This window comes from Halichoeres trimaculatus, unplaced genomic scaffold (genome assembly GCF_033239565.1).
Source record: "Halichoeres trimaculatus isolate MK-OKI-2021-1 unplaced genomic scaffold, fHalTri1.1 fHalTri1_scaffold_19, whole genome shotgun sequence".
NCBI classification, from domain to species: Eukaryota; Metazoa; Chordata; class Actinopteri; order Labriformes; family Labridae; genus Halichoeres; species Halichoeres trimaculatus.
Genome location: NW_027437197.1, coordinates 28160076 through 28182666, shown reverse-complemented (window position 1 = coordinate 28182666; position 22591 = coordinate 28160076). Strand labels below are relative to the sequence as shown.

Here is a 22591-nt window from a genome sequence, read left to right as displayed (position 1 = left end):
TGGTTGCAGGTCAGTGGTAGAGCCCTCCAAGGGTCTGGGGTCTGGGGTCTGAGGATCAGAGGTCTGAGGGTCTGAGGATCTGAGGGTCTGAGGGTCTGAGGTCTGACTGAAGATTCAAGTATTCATCCTTTAGGGTCAGGACCCAGTTAAGCAGATCTGAGCTCAGTTAACTTTGTAAACTTTAATGACACTTTTATTTGTAGATATCTTTTATGTAGATTTCATGCTAAAAAGGTCTAAACTGGGCCACAGAAACAGAGCCCATAGCCCTCGTCTTCAAAGCTGCTCTGAAAACGGCGCCAGGGCTCTGTGTGGGATAATTATCAGATATTATCACAAATTAAGTTTGTCTGTGTCTTGCTTTGTTTATTGTGTGCTTTGAAAAGTCTAATCCTCAGTGATCTGAAAGAGTCTCAGGAACCCTAACCCTAATCCAGCCTGTTTATAATCCATGGTATAGAATTAGATTATCAGCATAAAAGTCAGTTGTTTCTTAATGCTATTCCCGGTATGTGTGGTCGGGTCAGACCTCAGTCCCTCTGATGAATCTAGGCCAGCTAACAAGGTTTAGCAGTAAAGAATGAGACATGTCATCTATCCTGAAAGGAAAGACTCTGTGGATTCAATCAGTGGTAACAGCAGGAACTGAACTTGGACTGAACCAGGAAAAGTGACCTGCCCCCTGTTTGTTTGGTCCAAGGTGTGCACGTCATGACCCTGTTTGCACATCAAAAAGAATCACAGGTGTCCAGGTGATCAACACAACTTAGACAGTCCTCAGAGGAAGGTGTGAGTATGACCTGGGTTTAACTTGGGTTTTATCAGTTTACGCTGGGTTTAACCAGAGTCAAACCTGGGTTTGACCTGAAGTCATTCTGGGATCAGCATAGATTTAACCCAAATTAAGCCTGGGTTTGGCATGAGTTTAGCCTGGATTTGACCTGGGTTCAATCTGAGTTTGACCAGAGTTTTACCTGAGATCAACCTCAGTTTGACCTGAGTTGAACTTGGGTCTTAGATGAGTTTAACCTGATTTTTAACCTAGGTTTAACATGAGTTATACCTGAGTTTAATGTGACTTTAACTTGAGTTTTACCTAGGTTTTTCCTGGGTCCTAGAGGATTTTAACCTGAGTTTGACCTGAATTTAACCGAGGTTTAACCTGAGTTTAACCTAGTCTTGACCTGAGTTATGTTTTTGCATGTCCTGGAGAAATCTCAGGTTTGAGCCCTCCTGTGTGGGTTTCAGCGGTGTCCCTCTTTCAGGCAGTCCGAACAGTAAAGTCTGTCTTGGAGCAGTCAGACCTCTGGTCTCGTCTCAGTCAGTGGTCTGTAACGTCAGTGTAAGAGTGAATCCAGTGAGTTTAACTCAAACCGAGTTTCCACTTAGCCAGCTCCAGCAGAGATCCACAGGTGTTGGCTGACTCTGAACCTGCTGCTAACTCAGCATGTCAGCAGCATGAACTACACGGCATGTTTAAAGGCTCCGATAAGCTGGAGCAGGCTGAGGTTGTATTTATGTAAATGCTTTGATTTGGTGAGCTTATCTATTCAGTGGTGTCTGTGCAGATGTTTCCACAGGAGCTGTTTAGTATGTGCAGCTCTCCAGCTCTTTCTCATGATGCTCACGTCCCCCCAGCTCCTCTGCTATGTGCTCAAACTAAAGCAAACAAAATGTCAGCCTCTCTGCAGTTAGCCCCTTCTTCCTATGTGTCTCTGAACTACTTCCTGCTGTCTCGGGGCGGGTCCTGTTCCTGCTCAGTCCAGTTAAACTGGGTCCTTAAACCTGGTCAGATTTCCCTTTTAGCAGGTGAAGTGTTGGATCATTTGATGATCATTTCAGGAAGTGTGGAAATTCTCTGTAATTGGTTCATTTGATCAGTGGTTTTATAAACCAGCGTGTTAACAGCATGTGTGTGTCTTTGTGTCTGTTTGTGTGTGTGTGTGTGTGTGTGTGTGTGTGTGTGTGTGTGTGTGTGTGTGTGTGTGTGTGTGTGTTTGTTTGTGTCTGTTTGTGTCTGTCAGTGTGTCTGTCAGTGTGTGTGTGTGTGTGTGTGTGTGTGTGTGTGTGTGTGTGTGTGTGTGTGTGTGTGTGTGTGTGTATGCTCAGCTCTTCATGTTCAGCTCTATGGACCCACTGCATGCTGATTTCTGCCTGGTCATTCCATCTGTGCCTTTTGTGGATGTTGCTGAGGCAAAGCTCTGACACCAGGACAGGTTAAGCCTTTAGTCCCATGCTGTGTCAGTGGTGTTTCTGTCAGACCCTGGTGACCCACGTGGAAACACCGAGCACTGTGGGGAGGACGTCTGGCAGCAGGGTTTGGTTGGAGAGGCTTCACTCAGACCTCCAGTAGACTGTTTTTTTTTTTTTTAACAGAAATGGACTCTTGCAGAGAAACTCTCAGAGGGGTTGCAGTCTTCTGTCCAAAGACTAAAGGATGAGTTAACGTTTTAATAAACTCACAGCCTTTAGAGCCTTTGCTCCACATGCAAACAGCTTGTAAAGCAGAGAGCAGATTAACCTGAAGCGGTGTCAGGTTGTAACAGGAGCACAGATATCTGGAGATGCTGGACACTGTGCCCTCAGCGTTTAATGAATCCTGGGAGCTGGAGGTGAGGAACAGAGTCATGTCTGTATGGATGAGCCTCCTCTGGTCCCATGGCTCTTTGTGAAGCTGGATCTAGAGGCAGAAGTTCCTCTTTGTTCAGAGCGAGCCTCTGAGCTGATAACAGCTGTGTGATAACGAGCTGCAGCACCGAGCGCTGACGTGTCGGCTCTGTTTTGATCTGACTCTTACCTCCTGCTGAGCCCTCCACCTGCTGCTCAGCACAAGTGTTGATGGGCTGTGCTGGTTTCTGACAGGTTAGAGCTCTCTGCCTCCCCCAAGAGTGTATTGGTAACCATGGGAACAGATAGCGAAGGTACAGCAGAGCTCTGAGCTCATGAAGGCAGATCTATCCACCAGCTCGGGGAGCTCGGGGTCTCTGTACCATCACAGCTGCTCCTGGCCCCATCACAGGGACGCAGACTCAAAGTGTTGACCAGGACTGACTCATGGGTTAGCCAAACAGCGTGGTCAGCTAGTAGCTGGCAGCTAGCAGCATGTGGTCCTGCTGGGGCAGGCTTGGTGCCTCCCCTCTCAGAGGCGGGGCTGTTTGCTTCATTTTGCAGGTGAGGATCAGGCTATGGGCAGAAAGCAGCTGCTCAGAAACACATGCCGACTCCTGGAGGGTCTTTGGTTTAGTGTTTGGCTGAACAGGGTCATCTGCAGGCTCCTGTGGTCGGACAGTCAGAGCAGATCCTGAAGCCTGATGGTGTAGAGCTCACCCTGATGGCTGACACTTGTCCAGGAGCAGAACCCGAGTTCTTTACTGGGGGAAGAATGCAGTTCCTCACAGGATCATGATCCCTATGCACTGCTGCACGTTCAGGCCTGTTTGGTGAAACGAGGGGTGCTGCTCCCTTCTGGTTGTCCGGAGCATGACAGTTTATGTTCCTCTGCAGTGACACCAGCGTTGGTAGGTGCGCTGACTGTTTGAGACCCTTTATCCAGCCCTGACAGGGCTCCATCTGTGTTTACTGAGGCTAATCCTCCCAATCAGCTGTAATGGAGCATAAAGGATAACAGCAGAGCGCAGAACGAGAAGAGAACGCTGTTGATAAGTGGAGGAGTTGATGTAATGATGTGACAGAAGTAAAGTAATGAGTCCATGTTGGTAATGGCCTCACAGCTGGGACTCATTTGGAAGCAGCACAGATGGATTCACATGTCTCCATTCACCAACTGTTAGCCTCTATGTTTTTTACATTCCTCTTGTTTTAATGATACACAAACAAACACACACTCCTCAAACACACACTCTTCAAACACACACACGCTGTCTTCTAACAAGCCTGGAGTGGTGACATGAAGTTATTATAACCCTCTGCTTCGTATTCATTATTTTGGGCGCTCTCTGTTTGGAATTCAGAGCCACCTACACAAACTCCTGGGAGCTCAGCTACTGTTTTTAGCATCCAAACTTTGACTTGAAGTTTCTTTCCTCCAAACTTCTGAGTTAATGAGCTGAGGCAAAGGGGCGCTCTTTACAGCAGGCTTTCAGCTTCCTGTTTAAGAGCTACTCCACTGAGCTTGAGGAGGAGACTATCAGAGGCTGCAGAGTAAAGATGTTTAAAATGACATCTATAGGGCCCCACTTTATCAGCAGCACGTATAAAGCTGCTGAAGAGAGAGTGCGTGCAGGTTCACAGAGAGGGCTGCTCACACAGCTAGCTGTGTTAATTATTTCAGGTCTAAGAACAACCTGCAGGAAATAAATAGATCAGTAGGACATGGGCGGCTTGAAATCATAAAAATGACTTTCTGCAGCTTATTTAAGCTCCTGAAGTTCAGAAACAGGCATCTCCACAGTCAGAAAGCATATCCAGAGAAGGGCTGAGTCCAGCCTGGTGACAGGTCCGGACTTCACTTCAGTCTGCAGAAGACAGACACTGATAAATAACTTCCAGTGGATACTCCAGACTCAGCCTGAAGAGAGGCCTCCAGCTCCAAACATCCCACACAGGCTGTCTGTAAGCAGATCCATCAGGCTGTCAGTCAGAGACAGTTTACCCCACAGCCGACAGGAAAACAGGCTCAGGAGCTGCAGGAGGAGACACTACACTGAAAAAAGGGGAAAGAGGGGGTTGTTCAATTTTCATATACGTAGTTCGCAAATACAACACAATTTATTCTTGTTCTTCCTCAAAACATATGTAAGTCATGTTAATTACTTGTGATCTTGAGGAATGTGAAGTGAACAAGTTTCAGTCATGTTCCAAAAAAAAGGAAATAGTTATGTTTGGTCCGGAAACTCCGCCCCCTGTGGATCCTGTTTTTGGAGGGAGAGCTGTACATCCGTCATCTTTTCGCTAAGGCTGGAAGAGGAATGCGTGTTTAGACGGCTCCCTACAAGGTAAAGATGAATTTAATATTGTAAAATTTCGGTCAGAATTACAGGTAGTGACCTTAATGTACTGTTTTAACCAAGCTAATGTGCTCTACCGAGCAACATATTAATGTCAATGTCAATGCTCAGGTTAGCTTAAGGTAACACGCATTTGCCATACATACGCGGCTGTTGGCAAGTATTTTATTTTATCACATTTATTTAAATGTACACAAAACACATGTTTGAATATAGTAAATATTTGAACTTTAATCTAAATTTCGTCGTATGCACTCTTTAGAGGGCTATTCATGGCAATGAAGTTAATGTTCGAGTTAGCTTAACAGTGGGGGTGGGGGGGCTGTAACCGTCGCATGTGCTTGCCCATACATGAGCCTGCTTCAGAGGGAGAGTGAAGCTGTAGCATGACGGTTATCGGTAAGCATCATTCCTTCAATTTACGTTAACCTTTCAAGTCTATGCTGGTGAACCAATACGCCATTTTTCCTGTATTTACAGTAAAAACAAATCAGTTAAAGCAACGATGGCGGTCACGTCACTATGCCACGAACACACACAAATGCCCCGCACGCACACACACGTAAGCACACACACAGTGTACCGACAGTGAGCGGGCAGACGGCCTGACTGTAAGTGTTAAAAACTGAGCACAGAGGAGGGACATTGTGCCCTTTTTTAAACTTAGTTTTAGGGGGAGACAATGCAGAATTAGTCGACTTTCTTCCTTAACAACTGTCAAAATAAAGCGGGCATGATCGTCCCGCAGTTCAGGGAGAGACAGAGGCAAAGCGAGCTGCGGGTTGAATCAGGAGAGAGAGGAGGGTATCGCCTCATTGCGTTATAATACAAGGACAATACAGCGTTAACTGATTTTGTCACAGCAGTTGCAGTCAAAAGCCCTAAAGTAACCGATTGTGAAGTTGATTCACGGCTGGATTGAGTGAATTAAGCTGAAGTTTATTCCAGTCTCTCAGAGATCGTTTCAGTATTAAGATCATACTGATTTTTTTTTTCATCCAGGCTAAATGACTGTCTGAAGGACCAGGACATGACAAAGAGATTTTAAAAATATATATTTTTTATTCATTTATAGGTATTTGAGAGTGGAAAACCAGGTGACCCCCCACTCACTTTGAACACAGTTTCACAGGCTCTATTATAAATTGTGAGTATTATTGAAGTGATTTTGATGATTTGCATTATATGTTTTACTTGGTCTTCAAATTTTGCTATTAATTTCTAAAAAAACAACAACATTTTGTTCACAGTATGCGACTTTTGCAATGTAATTTACTGGAGTCAAATTCCTAGTTAAACAAATGCTGTCTCACACAACAGTCCTTTTAAGATTCTTACCATGATGTAGGTCAGGGGTGGGCAATTAATTTTTTTACCAGGGGCCACATGAGGAACCTGAATTGTGTCAGAGGGCCACCAACTTTCTTCCATCGTAAAATGCTCTAAATTAAATATTTTGAATAGCTGGAACTGATTATCAGAAGAATAAAGCACTCTGTAAATGTTTATTTTAGGTTATGTAAAACTGTGGTGTATAGGTCAAGTAGAAAAAAAACAATTATTGAATCCTAAAATGAAAGAGAAAATGTCTTAAGTTTTCGTCTTTGTCAATATCTGTCATACATGAACTCACTTTTACCGATTGAGAGTGCTGGCAGACTGCCAACACTCCTGAATATGGAGGGAATTTCCCATTTTTTAAACCCTTTCTCCCGCAAATCTCTTCGCTTGTGATTTCTCCTGATAGTCCCCAAAATTTAAGTTTGCTTCTGTGAGCTCTAATATTTTACTAAGTCAAATCAAGTCCCGTACTTGGGCGTTATATCGAAAACTCAGAAACCATCCACCCCTCTCTCTTAGTTGGTTTGATCCAGAGACGCTGCAGGAGACCTCAGAGACAGAGACAGATAACTGTGCAGCACTTATTGATGAAGAGTTTGTCAGAGCCTTAACTAACGTAGCTCTGCTCTAACGCAGCATCCTCTTCAATCAGGAAAGTTTAGAGCAGCGTGAATTTTATAGTGAGAATGCTGACTCTAAAATAGTGAAACGCGTGTCGTTGTTAAGTTCTGTCCGTCTTCAGTGTGTGATGCGAATACGCGCTGCGCGTGTACGCGACGGCACTCTGTCTTCAGAACAGCAGAGAGTTCAGGTGGAGGAGACAGACTGAGCCAGTGAAAGAGAGGAAGAATTCAATCCACAATGTCTTGTTCAGTGCCCGTGGTAGATGGGGTATTAAGACATATGCACCCGCACGAGTTTCATGTTTATGTTTATGATTGACCTCACGCGGGCCGGACAGGGACGTACAAAGGGCCGGATGTGGCCCGCGGGCCGTAGTTTGCCCAGGTCTGATGTAGGTCATAGTTTTAATGCACTGTCTGTTGTATTTTTTTTTTCCTGAATAGGTATTTGGTCCAGTCACAGACCAGTGACAGCTTTGCATGTGACACATTCCAAAGGCTCTGTAGTAAATGGTGAGTATTATTCAAGTTACTTGGATTTCTTTACACAGACAGTCAAAAGTTATGTATATGACAACATTGCTATTAATTTCTGAAATATTAATATAGTGTTAAAATGTCAAGAAAATACACATTGTCCAGTTTACTAGTTCTGCAAATATATGCTAATACATCACGGCTGCAATCAATCTTACTATCATCAAGGTATTGTGTCATCCTTGTGACAATAGTTTCAAAGATTTGTGTCTGATTATGAAGTATAACCTGGCTTATGTAAATGATGTGTGTTTAATGAAAGAAATTCCTCTCTGAAAGCAATTCAAGTGCACCCTCAAAGTGACCTGCTGAGTCAACATCTCCATAGGACTGTTTCAGCACTGTATATTATACCTCTTGAAGTTAGGATTTTTGCAGTATTTGATCACAGTATTTTTGACAAGTGTGCATTTGAATAACACAATAAAATAACTATGAAGAAGTGTGGAACTGTTAGTGAGGAAGCTGTGTGGGGGGTGTGTTGGGTTGGCTTGCCAGTAATTTCTCTCTCTCTCTCCCTACCTCACCCTTTTTTTCTCCACAGTGAATGTGGCACTGTAAGGGGTGTTCAGTGGTTGTTTCAAGTAGGTTAGAACTACTACACCATTACAAACTCAAACATCAATCAATCAATCAATCAATCTTTATTTATATAGCGCCAAATCATAACAAATGTTATTTCAAGACACTTTACAAAAACATTTACAGGTCTAGACCCGTAAATGTTAATAAAATTTTATTAGCAGAAACCCAACATCAAGACAAGATAAGAAGTCTTATCTTATCTTAATCCACCATGAGTACAGGACTTTGCAGCATTTAGCAAGTTACAATGGCAAGGAAAAACTTCCCTTTAACGGGCAGAAACCTCGGACAGAACCAGACTCATGTTAGACAGACATCTGTCTCGACTGTGTTGGGGTTAGAGAGAGACAGATAGAGGAGAGAGAGTGGGAGAGAGAGGGGGGGGGGGGGGGGGGGGGAGAAAAAAGGAGGGGGGGGGGGGGGGTAGGGATAAACACACACGCACACAGACACACACACAGACACACATACACACACACACACACACACACAGAAAGGGAGAGAGAGAGAAACAGACGGAGTCTGAAGTTTGGCGCTGTGGCGACAGTTAAGGTGAAACCAGCAGGCCAAATCCAAAGCTGTAGCAGCTGGTGTCGGACAGGAGCACAGCAGCAGGCCGTCTTCTTCACCGATCCCCAGGAACCTACAAGACAAACTCAGACCCTCCCAGAGAGGTGTATGGTCAGTAACTATAACAGGACAGTAAGACTAGAAGTTAGACTGACAGTAAAAGAGGGAAACAGGAGCCCTGTGTGTCAGTTCCCCCCAGCAGTCTAAACCTATAGCAGCATGACTAAGAGCTGGTTCAGATCTGATCCAGCTCTAACTGTAAGCTTTATCAAAAAGGAAAGTTTTAAGTCTACTCTTAAAGGTTGAGACCGTGTCTGCTCCCCGGACCTCAACCGGTAAGTTATTCCAAAGAAGAGGAGCCTGATAACTAAAGGCTCGACCTCCCATACTACTTTTAGAGACCCTAGGTACAACGAGCAGACCAGCATGTTGAGAACGCAAAGACCTAGACGGATTATACGGAACAATTAAGTCTTTAAGATACGATGGCCCGATGCCATTAAGCGCTTTGTAAGTCAAAAGAAGAATTTTAAACTCTATCCTAGATTTTATAGGTAACCAGTGTAGAGACGCTAACACTGGAGAGATGTGCTCTCTCCTCCCAGTCCAAGTCAGTACCCGAGCAGCAGCATTCTGAACCAGCTGAAGAGTCCTAATAGACTTATTAGGACAGCCGGATAAAAGAGAGTTACAGTAGTCCAGCCTAGAAGAAACGAAAGCATGGACCAGTTTCTCAGCGTCGCTCCGAGACAAGATGTGTCTAATTCTCTTGATATTGCGAAGATGAAAAAATGCCGTCCTTGAGACCTGTTGGATGTGAGAGTTAAAGGACAGGTCCTGATCCAAAAGAACTCCCAGGTTCCTGACAGTGGTGCTGGAAGCCAAGCTGATGTCGTCAGAGGCGGCGATGTTGTTCAAGAAAGCTTCTCTGAGATGTCCACATTTTGGACGCACAACCCATTACCCATGTACATATTCAAAATGTCCATGCACATTTAAGACATGGAATGCTTTAATTGTACATCAAAGTAGAGTGCATTCCAAACAGGTTAGTCCGTTGCAAAAAGAATTGGCTACTTTTAGCTGCCACTTATGTGCATGTAAAAATCTAGCAAATGAAAGGGAGTACTTTGTTCATATCAACACACATCTGAGGAGAAATGAAAATGTTTGTTGCATGTTTTTAGGCTGTAGTTTTCAAACCAGTATTTATGGAACGTTTAAGTCTCACAAGAGTCGACAGCATACACCTCACACCCTAACTGATTTTATACCAGGTATTGTGAAAACAACTAAGTTAGCATCACCATCGTTGCATGATTCATTTTCTGATTGCCAGGACGAAGAGAGTGTGGAAGAGGAAGTTTCTGATACATCACTAGATCGGAAAAGCCATCACGAGGCACTTCCAGGTGTAATTCAGCAGCAGCTTGCAGCATCCTTGCTTAAGTTGGAATATTTAGTGCATGTTCCAGGTACAGCTATTGATGAATTCTTACAGGAAGTTTACTACTTGATAAACTCTGCATCAGTTCCATTCTCTAGAAGCTTAGTAAATGATATTCTTGAGCGTAACAATCTCCAGCTTGATGACTCTGTAGTTACAGAAATCACCACAGCTATTTGCTCAGCTAACCCAGTTCAAAGAGCAATTGAAAAAGGTGGCCCACTTAGTACTTCATATCAGCGTAACCAATATTACAAGGGAAAATTCAGTGTTGTGGAACCAATTACCTACATACTTGATCATAAAAAGAAACAGACTTTTCAGTATGTCCCACTGCTTAAATCCTTGCAGCAAATATTAAATTGCAGATATATTCTTGATAAATTTATTGAGAATCATAGAGGACACCAGGACATTAAACTTGATGCTGATTATGAGTTAAGGTCCCCTGAAGATGGTTTGCATTTTAAAGAAAACAGCTTTTTGAATGCTGAGGAGTTACGAATATCACTGCGTCTGTACGTGGATGATTTTGAGATCTGCAACCCTTTAGGTACCTCTCGTAAGAAGCACAAGCTGTGTGGTGTGTACTGGGTACTAGGTAATCTTCCACCTGGCTCTCACTCATCTTTGACATCTATTTACCTTGCAATACTTTGCAAAAGTGTTGATGTGAAAACATATGGTTTTGACAGAGTGCTGGAGCCTCTTCTGCAAGATCTTAAAAGTTTAGAGGAGCATGGTGTGTATGTCCCTTTATTAGGTGTGTCACTGAAAGGTACTGTGCAGAGTGTTGTGGCTGATAACTTGGGAGCACACAGTATTGCAGGCTTCACTGAAAGTTTTTCGGGGGATTTCTTTTGCTGCTTTTGCACAGCTAACCGTGGTGAAATTGAATCTGACTGTGTTGCTTCTGGTGTTTTCAGCCTTAGAACTAAAGAGGTGCATGCAGGTCATGTAAAGACAGCACTCAGTGATAACACTCATTGTGTTGGTGTCAAACGTGGATGCGTTTTAACCAATAATCTGTCCCGTTTTCATGTTGTCTCTGGGTATCCTCCCGACATTGGTCACGATATTTTGGAAGGTATTGTGCCGGTCGAGTTGGCTTATTGCTTGTCATTAATGATATCAAAAAAGTTGTTTACATTAGATGAGCTGAATAAAGCTATTTTGGTGTTCCCGTTTGAATGGTCAGACAAAACAAATAAGCCAAATGTTGTACCACAAAATCTTTTTGGTCGGAAAACTATCGGAGGCAACGCCCATGAAAATTGGAGCCTACTGAGGTTTCTTCTGTTTTTGATTGGACTTTTAGTGCCAGAGGATGAGCCTGCTTGGCTTGTCTTAATGGATTTAAAGGATATCGTTGAGTTGGTTGTTGCTCCTTTGCATACTGACGAATCCATCTCGTATCTTGAAAGCAAAATAGTTGAGCACAGACAGAGGTACCAAGAGCTGTTTCCTGATAAAAGACTTCTACCTAAGCATCACTATCTTGAGCACTATCCTCAGATGATGAAATGTTTTGGCCCTCTTGTTGCACTGTGGACAATGCGATTTGAAGCCAAACATAGCTTTTTTAAGCAGATTGTGAGGCACTCTAGTTGCTTTAAAAATGTACCCCTGACTTTGGCTTCAAAACATCAGATGATGATTGCATTTCACATGAACTCACCATCTTATGGTAAATCTACCCTCCACTTACCAAGTGTGTCCACAGTTCCACTTGATGTATTGAAAGAGGAGGTGGTTCAGGCTATCAGATCTAAATATCCAAACCTATCTGAAGTGCATCTTGCCAAGAGTGCATCAATTAGTGGCACAGCCTACTGCAAAGGTATGATAGTTGCCCATGGATCAGTAAGTGGGTTAACGGAGTTTGCTGAAATCATTCAGATGTGTGTTATAAACGAGGAGTTGTTCCTCATTGTAGAAGAACTATGTGGGTGGTACAGTGAACACTACAGAGCCTTTGAGGTAAACTTTTCACCTTCAAGAGAAACAAAACTTGTGGCACTCGGTCAACTCAATGACACCTTTTTCACTGGCCGATTATACGGTTGGATCGAGGCGGATGGTGACCTTAAAGAGGCATATCTGCATAAAAGGTTGGTTGACTGTCAGATTGGTACTCAACAGTTGAGGGCACATTAACTTGATTTTTCAGTTACCCTTTGTAAACACAATTTAGAGTTGCATTAATTGAGCCAAAAGAAAGGTTGCACATCCCTCACATAGCATAGCAAGATAATAAATACAGGCAGGGTCTTTTAGGACAGGTTTTCTTTTTAATATTGCATACATTTTAAAGGCAAAATGAATAGTATTTTCATTTTATGGGAAAAATGTTTTGAATCCTTTTCAATCATCACCCCAAGATTTCTGGGGTGGTGTCTGCATCACACCCTTTGTCTATATTTTATCCCATTGTACTGTGTTGAGGATGATTCTGAGCACTTAACTTTTTTTCAGTGGCGTGTTTTTTTCAATCTGTCTGTAGAAATATGATAGGTGTATTTGGGGGATTTTAGCATCTAATTATGAAGAATAATACAGAGTGCAAGCAAGTAATGACAGATGGGGCCTTATCTGCATTGAACATTTAAACTTGAACATTTGAAAATCGTTCATGGCTACATTGAAATCTATGCCGCTCAGTTTTTAATTTTGGGCTGTCAGCTTTGTCATCTGAATGACTCATCTGATTGGCCTATACAGAAGCCACTGGTTTTTCTATATGGAATGTATATCAGCCAATAACGATCTATGACCATTCAATTAGAGCATCCTTAGAGGCAACCAGGTGCCAGTTTGTAGGCATCCATTCAAGAGGAGTGAGAGAAAAGACCAACTTTAATTGTTGTTTCTAAAAGTGCAACTGACAAATCCTTCTCATTCTGCCTCAAGCTTTGTTTCGACATGTAGTATTTTAGTACTGTTAGGTTGTAAAGGGATGGATATAGGTGTTGCACAATACACAATTGTTTTTTTTTCATAAATATTTTCAATGGTCTTTATCTATGTTGTCTGTCACACACTACTAACCAGCACATAAGGATTCTTCTTTCTACTGTTCTTACCTCTAGCCTGGTGTTTTACCACATGGTATTTCATACATAGGGGTTCACATTGTACGTCGGCATATCTAAACCCAAAAATGAATTAATCTTAATTCAGCTTTGAATTAAATTGGCTGAGTAATTTAAAAATTAGAAACCTAACATCTCATAGAATAATTATTTTCCTTTTAAAATAATGAAATGTGTGTGTGTGTGTGTAAACTTAAACAATATGCAGTATTCTTTTTTAAAATTGAGTCTTTTTCATCCTTTTCACAGAATAAGACAAAAATATGGATCCCCCTACCATTCTCAAAGTCATCCTGGGGGACAACAGCTGCCAAAGATTGACTTTCAGCAATGGACTTCCTGGATCAGTCAGTGAACTTGTTGGTGAGGTACAAAGACAATGTGGCCTTGACTCAAACTTCAGACTTCAGTTTATGGATGAACTATTTGGAAATGAATTTATGAACCTAACCTCAATGGATGAAGTACAGAACAGAAGCACCATCAGAGTGATTCACATGACAGAAGCCTCAACTTCCCAGTGTTCCACCTCTGCCGCTGATTTGTGCCCTTATATATCCGAGGAATCTTCATCCCTGTCTAGTGGGTGTGTTGACACAGACATACTCTCTTCACCAGATTCATCAGAGTCGTCCAGCTCCAGGTCATTTTGGCCAAGCGTCTTCCATGTTCCTAAGTTAAGCTATGATGCGGAACTGAAACTTGAGCAGGGCAACATAGCATACAAAGAAACTGGTACCTTACTTACTCCAGATCCTAAACTGAAGTCAAACATTCTTGAAGGCTTGGTGCAAGAAATAGTCAGGTACAAAGTGTATGTAACTAATAAACAGTTTAACACGGTAGGAGAGGCCCTTATTGCCAAGCATCCCTGCCTGACCGAAAAAGGCTCACTGACTGGATATGCAGGGTGGAAAGCCAGCTTAAAAAACAAACTGGCAATTTATCGCACTCACTTGAGAAAGCTGGGGTGTCCGGAGGTGATAGAATAGAATAGAAATAGAATAGAAAATACTTTATTTATCCCCGAGGGGAAATTCAGGAGTCACCGCAGCATTTAAGAAAACAAAAGTAAGAAAGAGTATTGAAAGTGCAAAAATGTCCATAAGAAATTAGATGACGACATCCCGTCCACCACTCTCCAGCCCAGCCAGTCTCCACTTCCACAGGGTCCAGGACTGAGCCTCCCCAGCAGTCTGTTCAGTCTCTGTCTCCTGGATCCTGTCTGCTCACAGCAGGCGAAGCTCCTCCGATGTGTCGCGGCGTCCGATGTCTGCTCCGTCAGCCACGTCCGTGAACAGCACAATGCCGCTGGGTTAGCACAGCTAGCTCATCCATCCCCCGGAGCGAGATCCCACATTCCCAACAACGATGGATGGAAGGGCAGGTCCACGTCGTCACCTCCCAGCTCACATCCGAGAACCAGCACTTCGTCCTCACCTCCTCCTCCTCAGCTCAAGGGAAATCATCAAGCCCTACACTAGTTGGCATTGACATGCTACAGGCTGCTAACAGCTAATTTTGCATGTAAACAATGCAGCCATGGTTACATGTAGGATCTCCAGACAAACACAGGAGAAAAGTAGTAAAAAATACCGCCGAAGCCACAAAGAGTTTGGTGTCCGTGACCAACAATGAACCATACAAAGTGATGATCCACTCCAAATATAAAGATGACGAAAAAGAGACGAAAAAGTTACAAGAAACGGACAAAGACGAGAGAGCTGCTGCAACAGGCAGCTACTTGGGTAGCGCCTAGCAACCGAGAACCGAGAGGTGATGGTAAACTCCCTGAAGCACAACCCAGAGGGCAGAGCAAGTGCTGCTTTTGGCATCAAGAGACCAAGACGGTCTGAGGTGAACTATTGTCCTCCCTACCCCACTGGAGAATCTGATGCAAGCCTTGAACGTGTCAGAGTGGAACTTCTCTCAGACGTTAAAAAGAGGAACAACAGGGAAGTGGTGAAGATGAAAATGGAGAAGACGTTTGCTTATAGGAGATATGAACTGATTCGTGACACACCCATGATTAAAGACTTTCAAACAAGATGGCCAGCGCTGTTTGAAACAAGTGAGGTGGGTGTGTATAAAATATAGACTTATTAAAAAACAACTTATGAATCCTGAGATGGCTCGTAATTCATACCTATGTGAATGTATCTTTCTCAATGCTCATTGTGGTTAATCAGTATAAAACCTTTAAATGAAAGCCCTCTAAGTATGCGTTTTAATGTCTTGCTTTCAGATAAATGCAGAATTTAAGCGCATCACCACCATACCACTGCAATCCAGATTTCTTTCCCAGCTAGATGTTCTTTCTGACAAACTTCTGAAGCCCTTTGAAAAGAGAGGAGGACAAATTGGCAAGCGACTACAGAGCATTCTGACACACATGGCTGAAGTAAGAATGTGTTTTGGAAAAGGGTAATATTGATTTGAAGTTGCATGTATTTGTGGAAATAATTCTAACCAACTGATCTCCTCTGTATATCCTTCTCAACTTAGGTCGATGATGTAGATGTAGGACGGGAATGCGTCATCAAGGGACTCTGTGTGTACCTAAATGAGGACCCGAACAGTCTTGTGAGAGAGTACACGGTGAGTACGATGATTAGGGGTCAGTATTTTAATTAAACTTTTTGCTCGTAGGTATGTTTTTGAAACAAAAATGAGCCAGTATTTTGTTTAAATTAATAAAACCTGTAGTTGAGAAGAGGATGTTCTTTGCTCAACTAGTCGTGAACAATAACTGACTATTTTTCATATTTAGTTTGTACATTTAACCCTCATACCTGAAGGGAACGTTGGTGTATGTTCTTTATATTTTTGAAGTGGATATGCTTTTCCTCAGTATATTTGTTATACAACATACTAACTGCTGTGGGACACCCCCAACTTAGTCTGTTTTCTGGGCTAACATTGGCACAAATTAAGGGACCTGAGGTTGGGTAAAGGACTGAAATTCAGCCAACTGTTAATACTCCTTGAATTTTTTAATAACAAAAGGCAGGTATAAAATGTCAAAAAAAAGTTTCCTCTTTAAAATTGACCAAGTACTCTTTTTAAAGCATTCATTTCAGCACAGAAGTTAAGTCAAATATTTGTGTTTTTTATTTAATTTGGTCCCATTTGTGACTTTACACTCTTCAGGCTGATGAAGCTTTCCAAGGATCCATTGAGGACACCACTGTTGGAATATACATCATCAAACCAGATGCCACCAGTAAACCAGAGGACATCGGGGTCGTCCTTGAAGGCCAGATGATACTGCGTGATCTGGACAATGTTGCATTTGATGCTGCAATGTTGTTTGGCTTAATGTATGCTCTGGACCTCAACTACCCCACTGAACTGAAGTATACTTTTGAAGTGCTCCAGAAAGTTGTGATGGAGCTTGACAGCAACACTCTCTCTAAGAAAGCCCAAGTTCTCAAAAACAGACTCTGTCAGTGAGCTGTTGCCATACATGATGAGGCTGAGACATTACAGTTCATCATGTTTACCCCTTGGAATATTGATGATGCTTTGAGCACTTACAAAACTTGCACTGCCTTTGTTTGCTACCTCTGTTCAAATATGGGGAGCCTTGTGTGAAACATTGCTTAAGTTCAAGACCACAGAACTCTGGTCTACCATGTTAGCCCCTTGGAATATGGACAGTTCATTTCACTTGTACCTGAAAGGATGCAGCTCACATGCACTGCCTTTATGTTTGCTACCTCTGTTCAAATATGGGGAGCCTTGTATGGAACATTGCTGAAGTTCAAGACTGCTGAACTCTAGTCTACCATGTTAGCCCCTTGGAATATGGACGGTTAATTGCACTTGTACCAGAAATGATGCAGCTCACATGCACTGACTACAAGTTTTTTTCAGCAATATTTGTTCATAACGTGTGCTTAGAATTTGCAATTCAGGAGTGTTTGGGATACTCTTAACAGTTATAAATTGTGTTTTTTCTTTCCACTATTTGATCACAAGTGTCGTTTGAAAAGAAAGGGATACTTTGTCTTGATTATTGCCATGTTTTGAACATACATACTCCATTGTGAAACAGTGTTTATTGAGGTTTAGTTTGAAGTTGGAAGCTGTTGGAGGTCAGACAGTATTTGTCCTCAAGTGACTTGTCTTCATACATTCATTCATGTTCACATATTTACACATTTACATTCATGCCTTGGACTATTTTTCATTTCAATTGGTTTTCAATTTTCATCCCTACAGACACACATACTCACACATACAATTGCAAAACACTAAGTTTGTTTTCAGAAATAAACGGTTGTAAGAATGTTTACAGATGTTATGGTCAGAAGTGTTAGCCTGGTGAAAGAGGATACGTTGCCCTAACATGTGAACTGTGTTCTTTTTTTGTTTTGTGTACATGGTTCTACATGTGTACTTTCCTACATACTGCTGAAAAGTGGGTTTTGGCTGATTGTGTTTTCTCAGGAATTCGTACTTCAGTGTTGAAGTTGTTTTATTCTTCAACAAAATACAGTTTTTCATGTTATGAAAAGAAATGTTTTTCTCCTGGTTTTTTTTTTAAATTTTATGTTAGTAATTTTGGTTGTTGGTTACCTTACATTAATTTGTCTAAGTGAATTAATGTACAGAAACAGTGTAACTTTATATAGGATGTATACAGAAAGTATGCAGGGAATTTATAACCTAATAGTGTGAGCCCTACTTAAAGTTAAGTTAATATAAAAAAAAATTGCAAATGCTGTATATAAATTACTTGCATTGCTGTAACATATAATGATTTAACACACTAAAAATAAAAAAGGCTTGTTAATTAAGATAAGGTAATTTAACATACCATACATAAAAAAGTCATGTTGATTTGAATAAGGTAATTTAACTTACCATATATAAAAAAAGTCATGTTGATTGAACATACATTAGTTTTGTATACATAACATAAAATAAAAACTTTAGATCTACATAAAAAAGTTGTGTTATTTGAACAAATAAGGATTAAGTATACTCAGCATGAATAAATGATTTTTTGTAAACATAACTTTAATATGTGCAACCGATGTACATATTTTTTTCATGTAAATTGAACAGACTTTTTTTTTCAGTGTATTCACCATCAGTGTAAAGCAACCTCTGTACCTCTGTACGAATATCACACACTCATCAGGTGCAAGGTGTTCATCCTCCAGAATAACTCAAAATTTATATATATATATATATATATATATATATATATATATATATATATATATATATATATATATATATATATATATCATAATCATTATAGAGTCTAGTAGAGTTATATAACATTTTGCAACCCCCCTCCACCCCACCTCCTCCTGTCAATGTATTCATGCTCTGCTCTGTCTAGGTTTTTATATTTGCTGCTGCGCTCCCTGCCTATGCCATTCATAATGGCTTGTAATGAGCACAAAGGTGTAGTCTTCCTGCCTAGGGCTTTTCACACAAGCACATGGAAGAGCATAGAGTCCCAGAACAAAACCATACCGCCAAGTAAAACTGTGCAAGTCAATAAATTTCGACAAAATGGTCCTGACTGAACTGTAGATATATATATCTACACATGAAACGCAGTCTGTGGATAAATAGCTACACATAAAACAAAGTGTGTGGATGTTAATCTACACATGAAACACAGGCTGTAATGGGTTGGAGGTGCCAGTGAAAAACAACCCACAACAGTGAGCCCTCTTAGTGAGCCCTTACACTGAACCCTCACAGTTAACCCCTTCAGTGAGCCTTCACAGGGAGCCCTCACAGTGAGCCCTTACTGTAAGCCCTCACTGTAAACCCCTTCCAATGAGCCCTCAAACTGAGCCCTCACAGTTAACCCCTTACAGTGAGCCTTCACAGGGAGCCCTCACAGTAAGCCCTCAGCGTGAGCCCACACAGTGAGCCCTTACAGTAAGCCCTCACTGTAAACCCCTAACAGGGAGCCCTCACAGGGAGCCCTCACAGTTAACCCACTACACTGAGCCCTCACAGTGAACCCTCACAGTTAACCCCCTTACGGTTGCTAGGCGCTACCCAAGTAGCTGCCTGTTGCAGCAGCTCTCTCGTCTTTGTCCGTTTCTTGTAATTTTTTCGTCTCTTTTTCGTCATCTTTGTATTTGGAGTGGATCATCACTTTGTATGGTTCATTGTCGGTCATGGACACCAAACTTTTTGTGGCTTCGGCGGTATTTTTTTACTACTTTTCTCCTGTGTTTGTCTGGAGATCCTACCTGTAACCATGGCTGCATTGTTTACATGCGAAATTAGCTGTTAGCAGCCTGTAGCATGTCAATACTAACTAGTGTAGGGCTTGATGATTTCCCTCGAGCTGAGGAGGAGGCGGTGAGGACAATGTGCTGGTTCTCGGATATGAGCTGGGAGGTGACGACGTGGACCTGTCCTTCCATCCATCATTGTTGGGAACGTGGGATCTAGCTCTGGGGGATGGATGAGCTAGCCGTGCTAATCCAGCGGCATCATGCTGTTCACGGACGTGGCTGTCGGAGCAGACATCAGACGCCACGACACATCGGAGGAGCTTCGCCTGCTGTGAGCAGACAGGATCCAGGAGACAGAGACTGAACAGACTGCTGGGGAGGCTCAGTCCTGGACCCTGTGGAGGTGGAGACTGGCTGGGCTGGAGAGTGGTGGACGGGATGTCGTCATCTAATTTCTTATGGACATTTTTGCACTTTCTATACTCTTTCTTACTTTTGTTTTCTTAAATGCTGCGTTGACTCCTGAATTTCCCCTCGGGGATAAATAAAGTATTTTCTATTCTATTCTATTCTATTCTATTCTACAGTGAGCACCTTTAGTGAGCCCTCATAGTAAGTCCTCACAGTTAACCCCTTAAAGTGACCCCCTAATGGTAAGCCCTCACAGTGAGCCCTCATAGTGAACCCCTCACTGTTAGAACCTCTCCATGAGCCCACATAGTGAGCCCTCACAGAAGCCCGCCACTGTAAGCCCTCACACTAAGCACTTCACAGGTAGCCCCTCGCAGTAAGCCCCTACAGTGAGCCCTCACAGTTAACCTCGTATAGTGAGCCCTCATAGTGAGCCTTCACAGTTAACCCCTTAAGTAAGCCTCTCACAGTGGCCCCTCACCGTGAGCCCTCAAAGTTAACCCCTTTACAGATAGCTTCACAGTAACCCCTTACAGTGAGCCCTCACAGTTAACCCCTTTCAGTGAGCCCTCATAGTTAACCCCCTACAGTGAGCCCTTACAGTTTGCCCCCTACAGTGAGCCCTCAAAGTGAGCCCTCACAGTCAACTCCTTACAGTGAGCCCTCACAGTTAACCCCTTTACAGTTAGCCTCACAGTTACCCCTTACAGTGAGCCCTCACAGTTAACCCCTTTACAGTTAGCCTCACAGTTACCCCTTACAGTGAGCCCTCACAGTTAACCCCTTTACAGTTAGCCTCACAGTTACCCCTTACAGTGAGCCCTCACAGTTAACCCCCAACAGTGAGCCCTCACAGTGAGCCCTCAACGATAACCCCCTACAGTGAGCCCTCACAGTTAACCCCTTTACAGTTAGCCTCACAGTTACCCCTTACAGTGAGCCCTCACAGTTACCCCTTACAGTGAGCCCTCACAGTTAACCCCTTTACAGTTAGCCTCACAGTTACCCCTTACAGTGAGCCCTCACAGTTAACCCCCAACAGTGAGCCCTCACAGTGAGCCCTCAACGATAACCCCCTACAGTGAGCCCTCACAGTGAGCCCTCACAGTTAGGCCCCGTTTACACGGAGACTCCCGCAACGATTCTTCCTTTGCGTTTTCAAAAGCCACCCGCGTTTACATGAGGACGGCGTGAAAACGATCCGCGTTCATACGACTGCAGGAGGAGAAGTCTCCTCTTCTGTTCTTTCTTTTTCTGCCGTTTTGTTGTGTGAGACAGTCGGCAATCCAACCATAACGCGCATTACCACCAACTACTGGCTCAACTGGAAATGTGGCTGAGCGCGGAGCCTTCACCTAAAACTGCAAGTGCGCATGCGGTGACATCAGCGTTTCACCCTGAGACGCTCCGCTCTGTGTTTACACGAAGCTGGATGGAGGAGCGGATTCAGATCTTTCCACTCTGGGGAGCGTTTTCAAAAGTTTGCATTTTCACTGAAAACGCAACGTGGTCTCATCTAAACGGAAGGCCAAAACGCAACGAAATGTTTGCAGAATCGACCGTTTTCGGGGTCGTGTAAACGGGGCCTTAATCTCCTACAGTTAGCCCCCTACAGTAAGCCATCACAGTGAGCCCTCACATAAGGCTGCTCACGGTGAGCCCTCATAGTTAACCCTCACAGTGAGTCCCCCACAGAATGCCCCTCACAGTAAGCCAATCACTGTGAGCCCTCACAGTTAACCCCTTTACAGTTAGCCTCACAGTTAGCCCTTACAGTGAGCCCTCACAGTGAGCCCTTACAGTGAGCCCTCACAGTGAGCCCTCACAGTTAACCACCTACTGTGAGCCCTCACAGTTAACCCCAAATAGTGAGCCCTCACTGTGAGCCCTCACAGTGAGCCCTCACATAAGGCTGCTCACAGTGAGCCCTCACAGTGAGCCCCTCTCGGTAAGCCTCTCACTTTTAGCCCCTCACTGTGAGTCCTCACAGTTAACCCCTTTACAGTGAGCCCTCACAGTTAACCCCCTACAGTGAGCCCCCCACAGTGAGCCCTCACATAAGGCTGCTCATAGTGAGCCCTCACAGTTAACCCTCACAGTAAGTCCCCCACAGAATGCCCCTCACAGTAAGCCAATCACTGTGAGCCCTCACAGTTAACCTCTTTACAGTTAGCCTCACAGTTAGCCCTTACAGTGAGCCCTCACAGTGAGCCCTCACAGTTAACCCCCTACAGTGAGCCCTCACAGTTAACCCTGTATAGTGAGCCCTCATAGTGAGCCCTCACAGTAAACCCCCTACAGTGAGCCCCCCACAGTGAGCAATCACATATGGCTGCTCACAGTGAGCCCTCACAGTTAACCCCTTAAGTAAGCCTCTCACTGTTAGCCCCTCACCGTGAGCCCTCAAAGTTAACCCATTTACAGTTAGTTTCACAGTTACCCCTTACAGTGAGCCCTCACAGTTAACCCCCTTCGGTGAGCCCTCACAGTTAACCCCCTACAGTGAGCCTTTACAGTTTGCCCCCTGCAGTGAGCCCTCAAAGTGAGCCCTCACAGTTAACTCCTTACAGTGAGCCCTCACAGTTAACTCCTTACAGTGAGCCCTCACAGTTAACTCCTTACAGTGAGCCCTCACAGTTAACCCCTTTACAGTTAGCCTCACAGTTAACCCCCTACAGTGAGCCAAGCACTGTGAGCCCTCAACGATAACCCCCTACAGTGAGCCCTCACAGTGAGCCCTCACAGTTAACCCCCTACAGTGAGCCCTCACAGTTAACCCCCTATATTTAGCCCTCACAGT

At 43.4% G+C, this 22591-nt stretch overlaps 1 protein-coding gene across 2 annotated transcripts; it reads left to right on the top strand.

The window, feature by feature from the left end:
* The first annotated feature begins 5976 nt into the window (after nt 1–5976).
* LOC141808698 (uncharacterized) lies at nt 5977–17594 on the top strand. 2 transcript variants are annotated; one of them, XM_074695375.1, is made up of 7 exons: nt 5977–6114; nt 7376–7444; nt 13412–14142; nt 14939–15238; nt 15408–15563; nt 15668–15760; nt 16313–17594. In XM_074695375.1, the coding sequence occupies exons 3-7, from the start codon at nt 13426–13428 to the stop codon at nt 16613–16615; spliced, it is 1569 nt and encodes a 522-aa protein (XP_074551476.1). In that variant the 5' UTR covers nt 5977–6114; nt 7376–7444; nt 13412–13425; the 3' UTR covers nt 16616–17594. The 2 variants fall into 2 exon arrangements, with proteins under 2 accessions (XP_074551476.1, XP_074551477.1); XM_074695376.1 differs by having other exon boundaries at nt 14939–15563.
* Nucleotides 17595–22591: the final 4997 nt, after the last annotated feature.